This window comes from Leptinotarsa decemlineata, unplaced genomic scaffold (assembly GCF_025532065.1).
Source record: "Leptinotarsa decemlineata unplaced genomic scaffold, Ldec_3_MD MMD2_tig00026369_RagTag_RagTag, whole genome shotgun sequence".
NCBI lineage: Eukaryota > Metazoa > Arthropoda > Insecta > Coleoptera > Chrysomelidae > Leptinotarsa > Leptinotarsa decemlineata.
In genome coordinates, this window is record NW_027412709.1 from 3,003,510 (window position 1) to 3,020,818 (window position 17,309).

Here is a 17,309-nt window from a genome sequence, read left to right on the forward strand (position 1 = left end):
TCAGAACAGATTTGTAAGGTTCTTACATTTCAAAATAACGAAGACTTATGTAACACTTGGCATCAGCGAAATTTGATCTCACTACAAAATACAGCTTCTAGAACAACGATGGAGTAGTAAAAAGCCAAAAACTTTCTTTCCCAAAAACGAAGAATAATAACCGACTCAGTTTTTATTTATAAAATTATAACAAACTGTTATGAGTCACTCAATCAAGTATCAATGATTTTTTATCACGTTCCTCATAGGAACACTAGAAACAGAAAATTACTTGCCAGTCCGAATTTCAACACAAATTTGGGCAAAATTCTCCTCAGTTACTAGAATGTATGATTCTTTCAATAAATATTGTAGTAACGTAAATGTTTTCCCTATTACGTTCCTATTCCTTTAAAATAACTATGAAAAGAATATTCTACACATAGCAAAATAATGAATAATTGGTTAGAAATTGTGGGGCACCCACTTTTCGAATTTTGTTACTAATACATTTCGAACCATCAAACACCACATGGGAGCTAACGCCCAGTTCTTCCGTCATTTCACACACCGTTTGTGATGGGTCATTCTCAACCAGGGTCCGCACTTCCTCATCCTGGATGTAGATCCACCACTTGGGACTCGTCTTCGAGACTAAATTCCTCGGAACGAAATTTTCCAAACCAACTCAAGATTATCTTTGCTGAATGCCTGGTTAATGTTTCAGGTTGTTTCGGCACTACTTTGGTTCAATTTGAATTCGTAGAGAAAAATTGTCCGAAAATCGCTTGACGACATCATATAGGTAATAATCTGAAAAGAGACAAAAAATTAAAAAAGGAAATTAATATATAGAGTATAAAAATCTCTATATCAATCTCTATCGACATAGTAGAAAAAATAGTTATTGAGATATGAAGCTATTAAAACACTTGACATTAAAACGGACAAAATTTTTTAAACAACCCAATATATCTTAAGTATTTCGAGAGATACGGGAGGTTTAATCTCGAAATAATATATATTTCTATCTTCGCAATTTACTGTGATAAACGTGGAGCGAATTGAATTTTGACTGCATTGTGAAGAATAGTTTCCCAGAAAAAAGTGTATACAAACTGTTGTGTAAGTTCATTCAACTCACCATACTAAAACTAGCCATAGTTGTCTATTTTGAGTTAGAACTGTTTTAAATTCAGTATTTTTGTAGCGAATAAAAACAAACTGTCGGCAGTTTCTAAGGAAGTTCTGTAAACTACTCAAAATTTCGGGTCATGGAGATAGTACCTATAATGCCACAACTTAAACATGCAAAAGCTTCATTTGATTTTGGAATTGAAGAAATATCTAAGTTTTCAAAGTATATAAATAGTAAGTAATAGTGAAGATTCATTGGATTGTACGTTCCGGGTGTCAAAAAAGATAGGAGGAAAACCTGAATTAGCCCATGGGGCAACAATATTTTCTGGAGATTCAGAAGGAATGGACAAGTCAGATGCCTTCCAAGTAGTACATGAAAAAGAGTATATAGATAGATAAAGCTAAAAAGGGATCTGTCATATATTAGGTTTGTTCTGGTTCTAACATCCGGAACTGTTTGGAAACTACATGATGCGTACAAGCAAAAAAATCTCAAACAGTCCCAAATAGTCTCGGACACTTGTTTAAACCAGAACGCTTTGGGGGAGACCACTGTGCCACCTAGCGTTTATATGAAGAGATGAAGACGAGAAAATACTATTGATCATGTCCATTTTGTTATGTACCTAGCGTATCCTTATAGTCAGTTCAAATATTATCTACCCACAATCACCAATTATTCAAATCAAATAAATAAACATTCTAGCAAATTGACCAAACAAATTTCCACATGAATGCGCAAGAGCAACGGGAACAGTTCTCAACAGTTCAGCCTCGAGAGCAAGAACGATTCGGGACGGTTCAAAACAATTTAGGATCATTTCGCAGTCGAAACCAGAATAGAGGATTCATCAGTCCGAAATCATCCTCAATAAACCAGAACGCTCTATATCAACTGCGCATGATCCTGACGTCCTAGAACCTGAATTTCGTAGACCAGAACAAACCAATTGGTTTGCTCATTAACCTTCACATATAAAAACAATGTCCTTTTTTGTACATTTCTGTCGACCTGCGATAAGCAGAACACATTGTCAGTTGATAATTAGAGTGCGACATTAAACAGTTCAAATTAACGTAGCGGTGTTATAATTTCCAAACTTTGGTCTGTACCTGAAAACTTTCAGAATATAACAGGATCTTTTATTTCTTTGTAACTTTTAAAACTTTTTGTTAGTAACACTTTTGTGCTACACCTATGAGTTATTTTTTATTTTTTCTCTTATTTTAAATTATATAATATAATATCGTGTGTGTAGCTTGATTATTTTATATTATTCGGATGTAGTCATCCTCTAGTTTTTATTGATGTGCTACATAACTAATGATGTTAAAAACCTCTTCCTAACTTTTGAACGAGACAAGATATCAAGGTCGGACAAAGTTTACGTAAAAATGGTTAATTTTTCTGTACTTCCTAGTAAGAATTCTGTAGTGTGGCCAATGGGCACCTTTTTTTTATATAAGAGGGGTATTGTGATACTTCGTTTGAGAGGTCTCTCAATTATAACCGCCATTGCCCAGGCTTGCCTGGCCCATAGGTCTTGAAATCGTTCGGAAGGCGTCAGACGTCGGCCTTCTGAAGAGGCGAGCCAGCCAGTAAAGCTGGCCTTTATTTCTTTTAATTACCCTAATTTTGCAAAAAAAAATTAACTTAATATGTATTTCTCGCGGGAATAAATCTATATATGGCTGAAGGGACTTCCACGAAGTTCCTCAAGTGCTTTGATGAGTTATTACCGTTGCATAACCAAAACACGAGGCTAATAACCATAGTTGATGCAGACCAATTGGGAAACCTGTTTTGTAATAGGCGCAATTTCTGTGACACGATCGTTTTGAAAGAATTTTTTTTCATAATGAGTACTCATTCTCAGTTGACTTCAATGTTTTTCATTAAAAATAATTTAACTGTGTTCACTGTATTCTTAATAAATTTGCATTATGATCATTCTTTATTAGTAGATTTCAGTATCAGCTGAATACTATAGGGTCTAACGAGGCTTCAAATCGTTTAAAATTCACAGAAAAAAATTCTAAGAAGCAAGCCCGTTTGCTAACTGATGAGATCGCTAATAGTGTCAGATAAAATCTATTTGGGTGTTGGCCAACTATTGGCCGTCAACAACTTTCAACAATGGTAGCAAATGTTTTGGTGTAAATAAAACGTTTGATTCTGATTTGTATAAATTTCAAATAATCAATTCAATTTTGAAATAAATATCATCTTGGCGAGTGTCTATCGATTCCTCATAAAAATCCTTACTTTAAATTGCACTGTTGGCAAGTTATAATTAGTTTTAATAACAAAATTACGTTCTAGATTATTTTTTCCCTATATCAGAAATATATTTTCCGTATATGGGAAATATATATGTCTGAAATATCAGATCAGGCTTAGCGAGTTTCGTCAAAGAGTATTTCGTATAACTATTGGCGGTGAGTACACGTTAGTGAGTACACTTCCTATCAGTCATGTTCTAGTTTCTTTATGAGTAATGTGATTAAAATTATATGTTTTGGGAATATTTGAATTTGTAGTTTTTTCAAGGATCAATCCAATAGTGAAATGGACGTTACGGGTCTTCGATTTAGGAATATCATAAATTTTGATGATTACGTACGGAGTTAAACGAAAAACCTGATTCGGTTGACAGTATATACATACAAGGTTTCAGTTTAGCTAGTTATTTCTGTAGATCTGACCACCAAATAGGTGGTGTAGGAATTTGGGCAAAAAATTAGTAGTTTTGTAAAAGATCTTGAACTATCTTAGTTTTGTATAGAAAAAGACATTGAAGTGTGTGGTACACTTCAATGACAATCCCAAAAAATACATTTTACTGAATTTTAACCGTTCTCTCGTCAACTCGTCAACTTTTGTAAAAGTGAGTAATGTCTTCTCATGTTTCAATCTTTTTCATATAGTAAATTGGCCTACGAGAGTGCAAGGTCACAGTTTATCCACGATTGATAATATTTTCGTTAATTTTGACAACGGTGGAGGTACTGTTGTCTTAGACAATAATATATCTGACCATAGATATATTTTCTATGATATTTTCCAAGAAACAACGAATCCTCCTAACACCTCATTTTCATCTTATAGACGAATGTATGACTCTGGAGCGATATTTACTTTTGAGAAGTCACTAGAAAAACGAAATTGGTATGAATTATTTGATTCAGTTGATACTGATTAAGCCTACAGTAATTTCTTTCAAACCTTTTTTATCATTTCGATGTCAGTTTTCCGTTACGGCGGGTGTGTTGTAAACCGGATGATAAAAAATGGGTTGAAAAGGACGTGAAATCATCCAGTACGAATCTTAAAGACCTCTTCATATTAAAAAATAGGTATGACGAGTTAGCAGATGTCTATAGAGAATCAAAAAAACGTCATTTTCTGTTTTTAGAGCGGGAAAAAAACTATATTATCAAAACAATATTACTAATTCCGACAATTCTGGTAAAACTGCCTGGAAAGTAAAACTGAACAAAAAAATATCACAATTTGTCACAATCACGAGAGAGTGGAAGATCCGGACATTGTATCCAACCTTTTCAATTTTTTTTTCAAAAATGATCCACTGGAACTCAGAAATAAACTTTCTGTTCCTAATATAACTAACGTAATGCATGAAATTCAAACTCATACTTTTTTCTTGAGGCCATACTTGCCGAATGGATTGCTGGTTTTATTGAGGAACAAGCTCAAAAATAAATCTTTTGAGGCCCGATGAAGGTCCTATATTCATTCTGAGAAAAATTGTTAGCATTGTGATTGAGCCTTCAACATTTTTGGTGAATCTCTCGTTCAAAACATTTCCTTCTGATCTCAAAATCGGAAAAGTTATACCTGTATAACCTATAACATATAACAATTTCCAGCAGCTTCTCCAAAGTTTTCGAATATTGTTACTTAGAAAGACTCATTGCCTTTTTGAATGAATTAAACATTTTAACTAGCAGACAGCACGGTTTTTGAAGAGAAAAATCAACTACAACTGCTATTAATCACTATTTTAACGATCTACTAGACCGCATTGATCGAAGAGAGATTCCTTACGGCATTTTCTATGACCAGAGTCGAGCTTTCGACTGTGTTGATCATGATATTCTTATATCGAAGTTATACAATTATGGTATTAGAGGTTTTTGTCTCAGTTGGATTGAGTACCGTTCGCAGTTTGTCAGTTTGAAATATTTTAGTAACAACTCGCTTCAGGACATCAAATCTTCTGAGGTTCGAATTAATATGGGTGTCCCGCAGGGCTCTGTCTTAAGCCCGGTTCTCGTCATTTTATACATTAATGAAATAATGAAAATCATTTCCAAACGTAGGACTTACAATTCATGCTGATGATACCTCTTTACTTTCATCTAACAAAAATCTCGATACCTTGAAAGAAACTTGTGAATCTACCTTGAAGCAACTAGAAAGCTTGGTTTAATGAAATTCGTTTGTATTCCAACGCTGAAAAAACAAATTTAATACTGTTTTACCCAACAAAGAAGTAACATGAAAATTTAGATATATTCCTGAATAACACCCAGTTATCCGTTCATGAAGACTGTAAATTTCTCGGTATTTTCATTGACTTCCGCTTGGACTGGAAAGAACACTGTCAGTTTTTGTGCTCTAAGGTCTCATCGATCTACTATGTGTTTAGAAATCTCAAACACGTATTGACTCCACAGCAACTGATAAATTTATATTATGCACAAGTGGAAGGCCGGCTCAGGTATGGAACTTGTTTGTGGGGAGACTCTTCTCACTCGCAGAAAGTTTTTATTTCTCAAAAAAAATCATTAGATGTATAGCTGGTGTCAAAAGTGACTACTCATGTCGTAATCTCTTCAAAAATTACAACATTCTCACCTGTACGGGTCTGTATGTATTTGAAATTAGTGTATTCGTTTTCAAAAATAAGCATTCTTTTTTATGCAATGGAGACTTCCACTCTTATAACACCCGTCGTAACAATGATCTGCGACTGCCACTGTCCAGGGTTAATGTTACCATATAAAGAAAGCTCCAAGTAGAATCGGAGTGAAAATTTTCAATAAATTACCTGATACCCTCAAAGGTCTGGAACGTGAGAATACATTCAAAAAATATTTAAAACTTTATTTAGTTGAAAAATGTTTATACTCCATGAATAAATACTTATTATATCATTCTTAACCTGACTATGTACTGTACATACGTACCTATATATTTCATTTCATCTTATCTATCTGACTTATACAATTTTATTTTGTCATAAAGAAAGAAAATTGATTTGATTTGACAAAAAGACAATAAAATGTCCCTAAATAAATTCGAATCCAAAAATTATGGAACAAGAGCATTCTATTCTTCAGTATCCAATTACTCAACAAAATTACCAACAACAATTGTTCAATTTATGTGAATGAACTATCAACGAAGTTATTGTTGCAAATGACGCAAATATAGCCCTGTCCATCTATGAAAGGGATATGTGTTTACGCGAGTGTTTACGTGTGATCAATATCCAGACGCAAAAAATTATATTGGTGGGTGTAATATTGCACTATTAGTGTGAAATGAAACACATTGGAGGTCCGTCAAATATTGAAAAAATAATACTAGATTCCCAAAAATAATAAAGTCCTACATCGCAATGTCCCCAAGGACGTGTCGTTTAATGAGTATATACTAAGAAAAATACTCAGTGTTACCGACATTACAGTAAGGGTTCTGGAGTAAACCGGTGCAAGAGTTATAAGTTATATTTTTCTGATATTAAATACATGTTCATCAATAATTATCCTCATTTATAGGCGTAAAATTATCACAACACAACAAAGTTTTTGTTTCGGGGTTGAAATTAGATGATTTTAATGTATTTCCACGTGTTAAAACCGAAAGTGACCATAAAAATTATATATTAGCTCTTGTACAAGATATAGTATCATTATATTATAAGAGATCTTCGCTTGTCTAAGGAAAAGGCTGAGCTGTTAGGGTCAAGACTACAACAGTGGAATCTTCTAAAACATGATGTGAAAATATCTCAGTACAGACAGCGTCAAAAAGATTTGCTTCCTTTTTTTGAGAAAAAAGAAAACCTCGTAGTTTGTTCTGATGTTAATGGTTTGATGGACTGCTTGAATTTGGATCACACTCCATCTGAATGGAGACTGTTTATAGACTCTTCAAAACTAAGCTTAAAAGCTGTACTTCTGCATAATGGAAATCAGCTACCCTCTATTCCTATAGGTCATGCAGTTCACATGAAGGAAACGTATATAAATATGAAAACACTTCTCCAATCAATCAAATATGAACAACACAAGTGGCACATCTGTGGTGATCTGAAAGTCATTGCTATACTCCTAGGAATGCAATTAGGGTTCACCAAGTACTGTTGTTTTTTGTGTCTGTGGGACAGTCGGGATAGAAAATCTCACTATAAAAAAATGAACTGGCCTACACGAGACCTAAACCCTAATGAGAAAAATGTAGTTTACGAGCCTCTTGTAGATCCTAAGGATGTTCTCCTTCCCCCATTACATATTAAGTTGGGACTAATGAAAAACTTTGTGAAGGCCATGGACCAGGAAGGACAAGCTTTTAAGTACTTGAGAGCAAAGTTTCCCAGGTTGAGTGATGCTAAAGTCAAGGAAGGCATCTTTATTGGGCCTCAAATCCGTGAAATCGTAAATGATCCTGCTTTTGATATGATTTTAACAGGAAATGAAAAAAGAGCCTGGGAAGCCTTTAAGGGGGTTGTACATGGGTTTTTAGGTAACAAAAGAGATGATAACTTCACAGCATTGGTTAAAGAGCTTCTTCAAGCTTACCACCAACTTGGATGCAACATGTCCTTAAAAATTCATTTTCTTCACTCTCATCTTAATTTCTTCCCACAAAACTGTGGAGCTGTGAGTGACGAACATGGAGAAAGATTCCATCAAGACATTGCCTTAATGGAACAGAGATATCAGGGCCGTTGGAATGAAGCAATGCTTGCAGACTACTGCTGGTCTGTGTGTAGGGATGCTCCAGAAGTGTTTTATAAAAGACAAGCTAAACGACAGCGATCTTACAATGAATCGGATGGACTTAATTGAAATTTGGTGGTACAAACTTCTTTTATTTGTCAAAACATTAAGAATAATGTTTTTTTTTATTAATTTTGTACTTAAAATATTCTAAAAGAAACATAACAATATTGTTTTATGTACTTTCACTTTCCACGTATAGTATAACTACTCTTTAAGATTAAGTACTGTGTATCTCAAAAACCAGAGCTAATAAAAATTTTTCATTGTTATTTTCGTTTTTATCACCCCAAAATTAGTAGAAATTGACTAATTTAGTGTAGGAAACATTCAAAAAATATTTTTTTGTTGTGTTGTGTTATTTTTGGTTGTGGAGTATTCCTATGCAAGAGTTAAAAGTTATATTTTCCCGGTGTTAAAAACAAAAACATTAGTAATTATCCTCATTTATAGACGAAATAGATATTTTTGTAAAATTATTGTTACGATTGTTTTTTTTAGTAGCACATGAAAATGTTAATTCTTTCGAATGTATGTGAATTCACATCGAATGAAATATATTAAAAATGTTTATTATAATAGTGCTAGTGATACACCATTAGATGTAGCTGAGAAAGCAAATGCAATAGTATCTAATGTTACCGGCCAAATCCAAGTTAGTATATGAGAAAACATGACCAATTTCGAGAATGATATATGCTATTTTGAGGAAATGACGTTATGGAGTGTCTATTCAATGTTGAAAAGTACATTGAATATTGAGGTAAATATTGATAAAAGGAAGTTTTCAAAGTTGGTCCCGCTCATTAAGAACAAAAGCTTCGTATACCGAGGAAAGAAATTTAAAGTTTCATCAAGGAATTCGAGAGAATAACACTCTCATGTGCCACTAAAAAACAATCATTTTTAAGAACTCAATAATCGAACTGTCTTGGGATCGAAGTTTCTAAAGGAATGTCGCGAAGAGAGATTTGAAAGAGAAATATAATGATTGATTAATGATACGTTTGAATTCTCTTTTGTTACTTACCATGAAAAAATAGGTGATGACAATGTTGAAATCCCTGAAAGACCCAATAAAATAAAAAATGAATAGCTGAAAATAACAATTAAAAAATCAAAAATAAAAATATACTTGTATTTTATTTCACTATTATTTCATTTCAGGTTTTTTTGCTTAATATAATTGTTATTTTAGCTATTCATTTTAAATTCTTATTTTTTTTATTAGTTCTTCCAGGGATTTTAAATCATTTTATATAAAAATAGACAATGGAAGTCCGAACTAATGAAATTCATCTTGGGAAAATTAATTTTACTGACTGGAATAATTTTTGCGGAATGGATAATAAATACTGAAATTATTTTCTCAGAATGCGTATTCTGAGTGAGTAATAGATTTATTTGCAAAAAAGTCAATTCACCCCACAACACCCCTCTTCACTCTGGGCATTTTCGAAGAATTTTGGTGCATTGGGTAAAAAATATTGAAATTATTTTCTAAGAATGCATATTCTGAGTAAATAATGAAAATTGAGACGATTTATACAGAAAAAAGTAAATAATCCCTCAACACCCACCTTTTACTGTTGTCATTTCCGCAGACTTTTTGCGGGGCGAGTATCAAATATTTAAATTATTCTTTCTCATTTCCGACTCTTGTGTTCTGAGGTAGTTACCCACATACTCGATTCAGAAGAGGAACAAGAAATTAATCAATAGGGTGTTAAAGGAGCATACAATTATTCCAAAAATTAAAATTACCAAAAAGTGAAAAATTTTTATTTGGTTATTTTTTGAAAGCCGCTAATTAAAAAAAAACAATACATAGAAAATCAGCAGTAAGGAATAATAGGATCCTAAAATAAGGCTAAAATTATGACGTAGTTCAACAAAACATTTTTTATTTGGTTAAGTTCTGCTAGCTTGAACTTAAGCTAAAAGATAAAAGAAGATGAAATATTTTTGGAGTGGAATGCAAAATTATAACCAGAAAATAAATATAAAAATTCAAAGTGGTTCTGATAGCTCAACAAGGATCCCATAATGTGTGTTTTCAGAAAATAATTTCAATATTTAATACGCATTCTGCAACATTTCTCGGAAAATGTCAAGAATGAAGGGGCGAATCAAATTTTTTCCCATACATATCGTTTGATTTTTCCTTATATACCTAGAATATGCATTTTCAGAAAACAGTTTCAATATTTTATATCAATTTTGAAAAAAATCTACAAAAATTATAAAAATAAAATGGGGGTGTTGAGGGGTAAATTCTTTTTTCAATATACGTTGTCCAAGTTTACAGTATTCACACAGAATATGCAATTTCTGAAAATACTTTCAATATTTGATACGCATTCTGCAAAAGTTATCCGAAAATGACAAGAGTAAAGTGGAGGTGTAAGGGGGTGAATCGATATTTTTTCTGTACGGATCTTCTGAGTTTTCATTATATACCCAGAATATGCATTTTCAGAAGTCAGATGTCAAGAGTAAAGTGGGGTGTGAAGGGGTGAATTAACTTTTTTCTATATAGATCGTCTGTATTTTCATTATATTACCTAAAATATGCATTTTCAGAAAACTGTTGCAGTATTTAATACCCATTCCGAAAAATATATCGAAAACTGACAAAAGTAAAGTGGGGTTTTTGAGGGGTGAATCAATTTTTTTTTCTATATTGATCGTCTCGGTTTTCAATTTCCACTTAGAATATACATTTTCAATATTTGATACCCATTCCGCAAAAACCATTCTTGTCAGTAAAATAAGCACACCCAAAATATTTTATTTATTCTTATATTTTCATTTATATTTTTATTTAGAGTTTTTGAAAATATACGAAAAATCGCTCTTCTGTTGTATAGTTTGCAAAATAATTTTTGAATTCCGTTAAGCAATATTGTAAAAATTAACTACACTGGACTGACACTATTTTAAAATATTGTTGGAATGTAATAATAATCCAGTTTCCAATTTAAATTTCTATTTTTCTATTCCTTGAAAGATATTTTATTCATTCATAATCTCGATTGAGCATCTGTTATACCTACACTTACTTTTACAAAACACAATAATAGAGTGTGTTCTCGAAGCTTCTTGCATCGTCCATAGATATATCTATGGACGATGCTTCTTGGTTCTCGTCTTCTAGAGTCGTAAAAGCTCTTCTTCAAAAGGATCATAAAAATATCCCGAACTAAATTAAATTTTTGAATGAAGCATTTATTTGGTGATAAAACTGTAATAAGTATGGGACATTTCAAAATACAGAATTTCAATCATATTTTTTTGTTTATTAGTTGATATCGATTTATGAGGCTAAGGTTATAATAAAATTATGGTGTGATAAATAGGTAGTGCAAATTTTCATTATTTGTCAGTAAAAATGAACTGACCCAACTAGGGTTTGGGGCGTCAGTTTTGATGCAATTAGAATAGGAAACAAAGAATGTAATTCCTGATATCTATATTATAAATCTTTTTCTCTCTCTCGTTCCTCAGATTAATTCGTTAGGGTGTGGATAAATGACTTTAATATATGTAAGTATATGTGGCAGTATTCATGAACCTACGAAAAATAAAATGTATCATATAAGTGCATGATATATTCTCAGCTTCCCCCCGTAATTCGATCGAACGATGGTCGTTGACTGTCTGTCTCACCTTGAATGCAGCCTTCCCGATAAAGTGATTCTCGATGTATTTATACCAATGATGCAAGCTCTCGACATCCGACTGATTCATATACTTCCAGATGGTGCTGCGCTATGGAAGATGACGACGATTTTTTCGACACCTTGTCAGTCAATTCCGAGTCTGAGAAACGGCGGTTCAACAACAGGGACTACTTCAGCTTGTCCCGAAATACAATCTACAAGTCCGCAATGGATCTGGAAGACGGGAACGATCTGGAGCTGTCATACCTCGATCAAAATAAGGTGTCTTGTAAAGTTAGGGATGTTAAGACGTATGAGCAGTGGAGAAATAGGGTATTTTTTGATTCTTTTTCGTGTCGCACAAGCATGGTATGCTACAACAACCTTACTTTTCTTGCCTTATTTCAACACTGGCTACTACCTCTTATGCTGTAGTTATTGGTGGAGGGTTTTTATCTCTTCTATACCTAAACGAGCTATGACGCAATTAATATTATAAAAATAGAACCACCCCTATCGAAAATCGCTGTGCGTGAATTCTTATTGATATACATATTGAAACAGTCCAAAGGCCCAATACGCTATTTTTGTTTTTCAGTAACCAGGGCGAATTTTCAAATTGACCTAGATTTGGATATGTATGTAACTTGGTTCAAAGAATTAATCATTAGTTGTAACATCTGAAACACCGGCATATAGGTACTATTCGCCACTAGTCATATAACAATAATAATGATTTTTTAATTAATCTTCGTATACATATAACGGTAGGTATTATATAATATATTACTCTGAAAAAATTCGTTTGAAAAACTTTCTGCTTAATTGTTAAGTAGAAGTATTCAGCATCTATGACATTTGCCTATGAATAAATTAAATCGATTCTATACAGTATGATCAGAACCTCTTTTTCATAAAACAAGAATTATTCATTATTGCATTAGAACTGCGATTAGAACGTGAGTCAATGCCTCCATGACAACTAAGCTCTTTGGAAAGGAAATATCCCGCCAGAAATAATCAAAGCAGTGGCCTTACCAAACCCAAATAGCATCCTATCAGTCGACAATGAGTTGGCAAAGCATGGAAACTTCCCAATTGAATGGAACAACACTAAGATCATGTTCATGCCATACATAGACCATTGTGCCTTATTGATTCAGAAGGTGAATAATTTGTGCGACTTCTACTTATACGCCTCAATGGAGTGTTAATACGTACCGGAGGCATATCAGATCAGCAGTTTGGGTTTCGAAAAGGAAGACACGGGAGAACTGTAGACGCGGTTAGCATGCTAACAAATACTGCACAGAAAGCCACCGCTCGGCAAAAAACTAACGAGTCACTAAGGAATATGGGAATTATTGAGAGTATATTTACCATAATCGCATATTCTAGTGGAAAAAAAGCAAGGGAAAAATCTTGTTAGTATAAGTAGCGGCGTACGTCAGGGTTTGGTTCTTGATCCTTCCTTATGGAATATTTCATATGACACTCTCTTTTTGATTGAAATGCCTGAAGAAGTCACATTGGTCGACTCTGCTGATGATGTGATAGTGATTATTGCAGTATAAATACTGAGACCAATAACATTTGATATGCAAGCCACAAAGATAGTACAAAACAGTTGAAAATCTTGAAGAATGACTTGATACGAAGCTTACGACGAACACATAACCAAGTGTTCTCAAGGTCAAAATAACAGTTTCTGCATTAGCCCATTTAATGGTCATTGTTTCGATGAAAAATATCGTGCAATTGCTCCTAAAATCCCCAAAATTTGAATTATCCTACGATAGAAGAATAGAGAATCTTCTCTATAGACCAATTATTAAGGGTGACCTCAAACCAAAAGTTTATCTGCGACTGATTTAACTCTAGAACCTCCAATTAATATTTACTACTTCCTTGTGGGAATAGCTTTTGAATCGTTCCAAATACGATATTGTCCCCTGATTATGAAAGGCATTCTTGAGAGGATTACAGAAATAATAAAGAATATGAGGTGTACCCTAACGAAAAATAGTTATTTAATATTCCATTTGGGGACTTAGACTTATCCCATATAAAAAAGTTCAGATCGAAGATGACACAGTTTATTGGTTGTTCCATTGACAAAAATGTACGTTCAGTACTCACGTCACAAATTCGTGATTCATCCACTATAACACTATACTACAGAAAAAAATTACTGGCGGCAAAAAAATTCACTCATATAATATTTATTTCTATGTCATTTCATTATTAATTTTCTCATGTGTAAAGTTTTGAACTAAAATAATTGTTTTTGAGTATTGTAACAATCCTTAATATAAATAATTATGAAACTCCATAAGCGTTTTGTTCTATTTTGAATAACTTTTTCAACTGACCTCGTGCATTCCTAATACTGTACTTATCTGAGGCCAAGTTGTTATAATTCTGTTAGCACCATTAAAATTATCAATATTTGTTCATAGCAGGAAACCAGCCGAAATAATAGATGTTATTTTCTTGAATCTTAGGTTATTTATTCAGTAGTTCGGTCAAATGCCAGAACTTCATTTCACTCGGTATGACTGTTTTGTTCTGACTTTTTGTGTTATGTTGATTTGATAAATTTAGGGTTTTGTGTATAGATAAGTTTTTTGTGTAAATAGTGTGTTTGCAAAATGTTGATGCTGGTAAGATTTTGTTTCATTTGAGAATACTTTCCAGAAGATTAGAAGGTGGGATAAGTAAAGTAATACATACATAACACAAACTATTTGAACTTGAAAGAGCTCATATTGGCATATGAATTTTTTTTAAATGAGTGTAGATTTTGAGACATTTTGATACTTTTAAGAAATATGTCATCTCAAATCAGTCATTTAGAATTGAAGAAATGTAATCAGTTTGTTTACTTTTCCTTTTTTTTTATCTACAGATAAGATATAAAACACTAGGTGTAAATCGGAGCGGATAAAAACTTGGCTGTGACGAACCTGCTTTCAATTTGACAAACGTTTTTTTTTTTATTTTAGTTACCTACCTAGAAATACTACTTACAAACATTTTCAAGATGGAACTTGCTTGTTTTTTGTATTTAAAGAACACTCTATTGTGAGATTTTTGCTTGACCATTTCTAAAACCGCGACACGTGTAAAACTACACAGTAGTGGGCGTATCCAATATTTAATTATATTGTATAGGGAAACACAAAGTGTTATTTAAATGTAAATACTATGGATTTTCATCAAGTATCGGCCATTTCCATCAAATATCGCCAGTTTTTCCTTCGTTTCATCAAATTTTTATGAAATATGCCTTCTTAATATCACTACAAAAATTACAATATCTGTATGATTGAGGTTGTTATTATTAAAAATTTTTTGGAAAAGATTGATAAATCAGAATTTGATGTTTTTTACTGCAAATTTTTTCTTTTTTCACAACGAACATTTGAACGGATAATAACCCGCCGTTACCACAAACTTTTTTGATTTGAGAAAATGTAAAAAACAATCATTTCAGAGTTTGTTGCAAACTTTGGCTTTTTTGGAATTCTGGTAATTCATTTTGTAAGAAAATAATACATGTAAAATTACAAAATTCTTATAACAGAATTTGTTGATTTTTTTCAGTGTTGATTTGTTGTTATTTATAAATTCTCAATTATTATTCTTAGAAAGAAAAACAGTATGAGATTATTCTGCCAATGAGTTGTCACAGAAACAATCTGTAGTGAAGAAATCAATAAATTGTAATTATACTCTGTTGATGCTAATTTTGGTATTGAGATTAAGTCCCAATTAGTTTTTTCTGTTATGGAAAAAGTGATTTTCTTGATATAACTTCATTAAACAATTAATCTTAGAAGTGAAAGATTCTTGAAATGTACTAATAAAATTAATAACACTATACAAATAAACAAATAATCTATATATCTAGGCTGCTGTAAAATGGATTAACAAAAAATTGATAATATAAGACACCTGAAGTCGTGACATTTTCAACACAATTACAAATATTTACTAATTTCAAGTATTCACAGCTTTTACCGATCATGGTAAACTTTCACATTTTTCAAACTTGTTTACTTTTAACCATCATAACGTTATTTTTTTTTCTGACAGAGGTGGAGAAATTTTTCATCTAGTGACTTGAGCGTGGATTTTGTACTTGCATATGATGAACAAGGACAACCTGACGATGTCGAAAAACGGAAAACATTTGAAAAAAACTTGGAAACCACCGGACTGATTTTGGAACACGAAGAGAACCAGAGAATACACTTTGTTAAAATTCATGTTCCAAAAGAAGTATTAAGTCGATACGCAGAGATTCTCAAATTAAGATTACCAATAAAAGATGTAAGTATCCACTGTAGAATAGAATGTGTTCATCATTGAAAATATTATACCATTCAACAATTAAGAAGAGTTGATAGTGCACTTCATCATCTCATATGATATTAAATTTTTTTCTTAGCACCATAATTTTTATTTCTGTGTTGAAAAAACTAAATAAAATGCAAGCAATGCTTTCCAAGTTAGAGAACGAAGTATCTGAGGTGTATCAAAATGACACAAAAGTTTCAAAACTAATTAAAAAGAATAAATAGCCTCTGATAACTGGAGAACGGTAAAAAAAATCGATGGGGGTTGGTGAAAAAGTGCTTTTGACCATGTATGACTGAAAAGGGGAAAAAGTCCGACCACCAACACTGAAAAGAAAGAAATAGAGTGCAGTAACTCTATAAAAAATAATCTGTTTTTGAAATTTGTTTTTCCTATAACCAGCTGTCGCGAGCTAAGGACTAACGAGCTTGAACCTTTCAACGTGTGATTACTAGCACGGGTTGGACGATAGGAAGTGAAAATCGATCGATCCGCCTTGCGGTTTGAACCATCGGTTCACACAGCGGTCGATTGAGTGGAGCAAACCACCAATGTCAACCCAACTAGTTACCGGCTGATGAAACTGTTTATTTGTAGAATGTGATTGAGTATTACATGAAAAACCAAAAATATTTGTTTCACTGTATGAGTTGTACTTGAATAAAAAGTTGTAGGTACTTCATCTATCGTTGCGGTTTACGCTCGCACTAACTTTGACATATGTTGAGGAAAAATTTGAATAATTTAGCGCAATAGAATCAATAGAATAGAATCACCCTCAAAAAGATATTCTAGATCTTGATTCCCTTTCAACATGTGCGTAACATGTTTCTAAAATGCTGCGTTACTGAAAGTCCATCATTAATACTTGCCAGAACATTTTTACATGTATGTATGTATGCTGGTGCAATACATCTAATTATTTTTTTTAACAAAAAAAAACGGGAGGACAGTTTAATTACTAGTTGCAAAACACAATTCAATTCAGAAATTAGGTTTTCCGAGTGTATTTTCCATACACCAGATGATCATATTGACCTTCAATTTTTATGAGTGTACAGAAGTCATAAGAAATTAGTTTTTCAAAGAGTAAGAGTTTTTGGATACATTCACTCCACTCTTCTGCTACTATCT

General features: G+C 32.7%; 1 protein-coding gene across 8 annotated transcripts in view; it reads left to right on the plus strand.

Moving 5' to 3' along the window:
- LOC111507983 (anoctamin-2) overlaps window positions 1-17,309 on the plus strand; it is an 86,157-nt gene that overhangs the window by 21,768 nt on the left and 47,080 nt on the right. For 4 of the 8 annotated variants that reach the window (XM_074185320.1, XM_074185325.1, XM_074185322.1 and 1 more), the window contains exons 2-3: window positions 11,912-12,146; window positions 15,912-16,148. In XM_074185320.1, coding sequence (XP_074041421.1) covers window positions 11,912-12,146; window positions 15,912-16,148 — 472 coding nt within the window. Of the gene's footprint in view, window positions 1-1,087; window positions 1,105-11,911; window positions 12,147-14,321; window positions 14,477-15,911; window positions 16,149-17,309 lie in introns of those variants that run through there. The other 4 variants (XM_074185324.1, XM_074185321.1, XM_074185326.1 and 1 more) reach the window with 4 other exon arrangements.